The sequence below is a fragment of the Oratosquilla oratoria genome, chromosome 19, assembly GCF_046742065.1.
Source record: "Oratosquilla oratoria isolate Oo_2021 chromosome 19, ASM4674206v1, whole genome shotgun sequence".
Taxonomy (NCBI): Eukaryota; Metazoa; Arthropoda; class Malacostraca; order Stomatopoda; family Squillidae; genus Oratosquilla; species Oratosquilla oratoria.
Genome location: NC_134795.1, coordinates 58,500,849 through 58,507,017, shown reverse-complemented (window position 1 = coordinate 58,507,017; position 6,169 = coordinate 58,500,849). Strand labels below are relative to the sequence as shown.

Here is a 6,169-nt window from a genome sequence, read left to right as displayed (position 1 = left end):
GCCAGTAGATTGAGGTAAAGTAAGTAGATAGAGGGGTAGGATTCATTTTATGACTTAGATGTTTTGAAACAATGGCAGAGAGGAAATTGCAGTTGCATATTCTCGATTACTGTCCAATATTTGTAAAGCTAGGGTATCGATAGAGGTGCTGATGTGACGAAATGTAAACAGTAAGCCACTCAAGCTTGTGACAGAAGTGCTTGCATAAGCAGTATTACTTGAGACAGTATAACAGCCTTTCTGATTAGAGAAAAGGGTGGAGAGAAATTATTGGTGCACGGAGGTAAAGTCACGCCCTTAAAGGATGGCACTTAATTGTAACATTCAAAGTTGTTGGATGAATTAGTGATGTTGAAGTAGACTTGGTTTGGTGGGTGTACAAGGATCCCAGGTGGGAGTCCTATGGTGTATTTACTCGACTAAGTTGTAGAAGTGTAATTTATTTGGAAGAAAAGAGATGTTTTAATTCACCTTCGAACTGATTAATGGAACTTTACTAAAGCTTACATTAAGGAAGAGGCATGGGGCCTACAGATGAATAATGTACTAAAAGTGAAGAAAATTGTGACTGTGGACTTACTGAAAGTGTTAGTAGCAGCGGAACTAACAGGTTCTCTTGTGGAGACCACCCTGAGTAGGATTGACGTCAGGAAATAGTGTCACATGCAGAAACCAGCTTTCAAATCCTACTTCCAGATCTTGCCTCCCACTTTTCATGTAATTGATATTGTATGGGCTGTTAGACTTTGAAATGGGATCTAGCATGTTAACAAAACCTAACCCACCTACATGCCAGCTTTGACACCTTTCTCCATCCATCTTCCACTTTCAACTTACCTTCCACCAAAAAAATTGATATTACACCACTCTCCCCTTAGAACTTGTACATCCAAAACTCTTCTGGTTATCACTATATAGTCCATAAAAGCTCTACCACCCTCTCCCATGTGCACTTATGCTTCATTTTCTTCCTAAACACTATATTTGCTATCATCTACTCTCTAGACATTTCATCCATTACAATTTTTTCCTAGAACTTCACACTTCCCAACTACTCAATCTACAGATTAACCTCTCATTAGTGGACACCGCATTACTGGATATCGGATGCAATGGACAAAATTCGCTGGTCCGGTCCGACAGTCTAAATTTCGCGGGTAGGGTGAATGCGTCCGTTAGTTCAGCATTTGTCCGCTGAGTGGCTGATGGCGTGATGGCGCGCACTTTGTTTTGTTTACTAGTTAACAAGATCATGATCAGTGTGGACGTTTATTAGCTGTGTTTGCGGTGTTAAACCCAAGATGTCGGAGGTGCGCCAGGCTATTGACACGCTCATAACTTACGTTGATCTCTCTGCTAACAGTGACGTTCAGGCTTATTATGAACATTTGCGCACTAAGAGAATTATTGATTCATGAACAGTATCAGAAAGGGAAACTGTTAAAATTGGACTCCTTTTTCAAGCGGAAAACCACTCCTGAACCAGACTTTCAAGGTTTTGAATCGGTCACCACAGCCAGGCACCTTGCTCTCTTTGTCACCACAGCCAGGCACCTCACACTCGCTGCCAACACATCCTGGCAGTGCTAGACCTGTAGTGGAGTATAGCAGCTCCTGACTCAGAATAGTTTCTACTTCGAGTCCCACTATATGATCACGGCAAAAAGAAGACTCATCTCTCCCCACGTAAGGTAAATAAAAATTACAATAGTACAGTATTATTAGTATTAGTACATACTAATTACATTATTACAGGTATTTTGGCATTAATATGTACGCATACTATGATTTTATAGAACTTAAGAGGTGATCTCCCCGCCAATACACACGCACACAAAAACCACTCCAAATCAATGGATTATTCACATCAACCGACATGGTTACCCCCATTTTAGTCCGTTAATGAGAGGTCAATCTGTATTCGTTCGTCTCCTACCTTAGTATTGAGATCTAATATCACTACATTGATATCTCTCCTTAAACCCTCTATGCACTTGTTTAAATCTATATCTACGTATATAAAAAAATAAAGTTTTCCAGTTTTGAAAATTTCCTGGTATTTTTTTGACCACCTTCTGAAATCCGGCAAAAATGTTCCATTGTATAAGGAATCTGATTGGCTGAGAGAGTGGTGATGTGACTGCAATGGAGACAACTGATTGGCCAAGTTATGTCACGGCAACGGAGACGACTGATTGGACAAGAACACTGACATCACGGCAACGGAGACGATTGATTGGCCGTGAGCGAAGGGCAGGGAGTACAAGAATGAGTTTCCCCAACTTTACACCTCACTCAAAAATGCCTCTGTAACAGCTGTGCAAAGCAAGCAAGCGCCGTAGGCCAAGGCACCCACAGCGTAGCCAGTGCCTTGTATATGAAAAAAAAAAAAAAATTCCTCTACAAAGACCTGCATCTCCCTTTCATCCACGTTGACCTTGAGAAACCTTCCACTCCACATGCTTGCCTATCTCTTCTCTTACTAGTAAAGCCATCCCTTCTCTCCCTGCACTCCTAAAATCCACCCAAACTCGCCCCTCCCTTTCAACTTAGTTTCACTCAATGCCAACACATCCTTTTTTCTCACAACCGTACTACCTCTCTTCCCTTTTACTCTTATCTGTACCACATCTATGCACATTAATAGAGCCAAACCGTAGGGTTCTGGTTGGAAAACTCCTACCAGGCCCTCTCATGCCTTAGATTTTTTTTTTAGGAATGTCCTCCTTCGGGCTAAAGAGTAGGATACCTAGTCCTATTTTCATCCCGTTTTTGTCTCCTTTTACAACTGGAGTGGGAATACTAAGTGGCAGTAATTCTTTCTCCCCTATCACAGGGTTTGGCAAAAAAAGAAAATTAATATTCAGAAGTGGTACAGGACTGTATTAATAGTGGGGGGGGACAGTCACAGTATAGTTTCTCTGATTAGAAATTTCCTCTATCACACAAAATATGTGGCTGATCCATAGGGGTACCCCATATAGATCAAAAAGTACCAGCTGCATGCTACTGAGCAGCTTTTAACCCTACAATACCATGCAGGTATATACATGTATATGTAACTGATTTTGAGTGAGTTTTTGGACCTTAAAATGGGATCTAGCAGGTAAAGAAAACCTAACACCCCTACATGCTGTTTGATGTGGTCTTTGCAGAGGTTATAGGATGTAGTACAGATTGAAGTTCTAAGATTCAGTTGACTAAATTCTTAGGCAATATAGTATGTTTGTTGTATGGTAATTTTGCTAGTCATTTCTATAGTTTTGAATTGAAAAGTTTACTATGTATCCAACCTTGATAGATACTGAAAAGTCACCTCTTGGCATGCTTTACCAAATTGTAAAATCAGACCCACTCTAAACCAAAAGGATAAAGAAAATGCTCATAACAACCATATTTTATCCATCTGTCCATACTGTACATGTGAGAATACTGTGCACACTGTACTGAAAATACAGTTACCCAGTATAACAAACTGTAAGAAAGACTTGGAAAACTTCACCCTCTTCTTTCACCTATGTGCTTTATTTGTATATTTCTTCCTCTCTTCTTTACAGGCCCCAACCATATTTTTCATTTACATAACTGTTTTCATGCGCTAGTCTTAGGATTCCCTGCCAAAGATGCATACTGCCAATTATAGCAGGAACCCTCTGGCACTGCCTCATGGAACTCATTCCATGGCTTGCAAATGAAAATACACACACATTTATGTACACACATGAAAACAATCTTATTTACACTAGCATCCACACATTCATGCAAACATGCACAAGTACATGAACACATGAATAAAAACATACAAAACGGAGATCCATACAAGGAATGCACTATGGCAGTAGCATACAGACAAACACACATATATAGATTTATATATACATACATATACAATGACAAAAAGAGAACAAACACATTAAGTCCTGAAAGAATATAAGCCTCGACTTAAACTAAATTGCAATTTAAAGGCAGACAAGTTGTAAAAAAAAATCAGCATATGCTGTCACCAATGTAATAGTCAAAAGTCGAATTGATACAATATATGACTTTACTACTCATAAATAAATATCAAAATAAAAATCTTTAAACAGATTTATCCTTCTAGGATTCTATATAATTTCTGACAATCTTGATTTTGAATAAAAAATACTGCATCTTCAACAAAATGGCATAGAAGATTAAACGTGGAATGGGAACAATACTGTAGTAATTGCCCAAACATTTACTTAACAACCCTTATTCCCCCTATTTCCTTTTTAACTGGAGTACAATGGAACAAGACTTAAAATAAAAATAATTATTCAAAATTCACTTACAACAAACCAGAATTTAAGTATTCAAACAAATTTTGCACATTTCCAGTTTTCCACAAAATTGGTGATATTACTATATACCCTAAGTTTTTCTGGAATGCCCTGTACAACACAACTTATATTCAATTACATTGTTATTGGACCCTGCATGGCCCATTCAATATCAGATTAAATTTGAATATAAATACTTCTTGAGCTGCACTTCCCATTATGCTACTTGTACCACATCCTTAATCAACATGTTAACTCTTTCAGCTGTTTATTAATATCTTTCACAACAGTTATCAGAGTTTATATCTGAACATCAAATCTTACTATTATTAACAACAATCTTCCAATGTTTTTTTTATCCTCTATGGACCTGCCTCTCCCTTGCCATCACTCACTCCCCCTCCTCTATTACACATAACTGAGGTCTTCCCAAGATGATCTGTTTATTCCATTATGTCTTGAGTCTCTAACATGAGCTCAGGGGGAATCCTTGCTAAGTTCAACTGTTGCTGTGTAGGGCTGCTTGCAATGTAGGGAGCTATGCAGATGCGTGCAAACATACCAATGCACTCAATAACCCAATCATGTGCAACAGTTACAAGGTCCTCTTTTGTCAGCCAACCTGTAACATGAATCATAATTGTTACATTAAATCTTATATTTGATGATATGGTTTAATGTTACAAACTCCCCCCTATCAGAAGGCTGTGACAGTGCCCCTCACAGAGGACTTGGTAGAGTGGAATTTAATGAACCATGCCCTTAGTTCAACTTCGCCAGTGGCAGGATTCGAACCGCCATCCCCTCGACCTTCACCGCAAGTAACGACGCCCTTCCCTGCTCAACCAGCAAGCTCACTGAAATCTTATATTTACATACATACATACATATACCAAGACTTTTTTCACCTTACAAGGGAGGTATCCAAAAAAGAAAAAGGCATAAAAACCATTCCCACCCATTCCATCCCGAAATACACTCCACTCCCCTCCACACACCCTCTTATCTTGGCACCTCCTGGATGACAGGTCATCCCTGCACCTTGTCCACTGCCCTGGGTCAGAGGCAGCATCACAAGATACAGCACATCCACAGCAAGGCCGCTTCATTAAATCAGCGACCCCCCCCTCTCTGTCCCCCCATGCAGAAAAGGAGAAGATGGGGAGAAATCCCTTCAGGCTGCGTCAAATTTTTCTTACACCTACTACCTCACCCCAATCCCCCCACCCATTCCACCTCATGCATCACAACATCATCCATATACAACCATTCTCCATTCAACCCTGTCTTCTGTCCTCTCCAGACATTCCCCTCTTCTCCAAAGCCCCCTTCATCCCATCCACCCATCTCATCCTAGGATGCCCCCTCATGTTCACTCCCTCTACATCTGCCTTCCATATCTCTTTTACTAGTCTTATATTTACACACATATAAATATGTATCAAAAGGCTCTTCCCCTCAAGTCAAAGCAAACGCTCACTTCACCCACCCCATGTCATTTGTTGCCGCTCTCATCTATTATCTCTGATCCTTACCCCCTTTTCACTGCTCAGTCAGAGGCCCAAAACACAGTACCTCCACAGTAAGGCCCGATGGTTACAGCATGTCTATTCCCATTGTTTCACTACATGGCAAAAACCTCCCCCTTTCTCCACTCAAGAATTAACAGAACAGAAGAAATCATTTCATGCAGCATCATTTCCTCACAGACTCGCAATCATTCTACATTCGCGACTCGCAATCATTCTACATTCGCACCTATCTCTTCCTTGTTCAACAAACATTCCTCTTGCATCCAATGACCCTTTCACCTTATTCTTGGTCTTGCCCTCAACTTTCCTCCATCTACCTCCACCTTCCACTCTTTT

General features: G+C 40.2%; 1 protein-coding gene across 1 annotated transcript in view; it reads right to left on the bottom strand.

Moving 5' to 3' along the window:
- Positions 1-1,737: 1,737 nt before the first annotated feature.
- Positions 1,738-6,169, bottom strand: part of LOC143035932 (uncharacterized) — a 52,801-nt gene continuing 48,369 nt past the window's right edge. Inside the window, exon 14 of the mRNA XM_076203151.1 lies at positions 1,738-4,923. Coding sequence (XP_076059266.1) covers positions 4,745-4,923 — 179 coding nt within the window. The 3' untranslated portion in view covers positions 1,738-4,744. The remainder of the gene's footprint in view (positions 4,924-6,169) is intronic.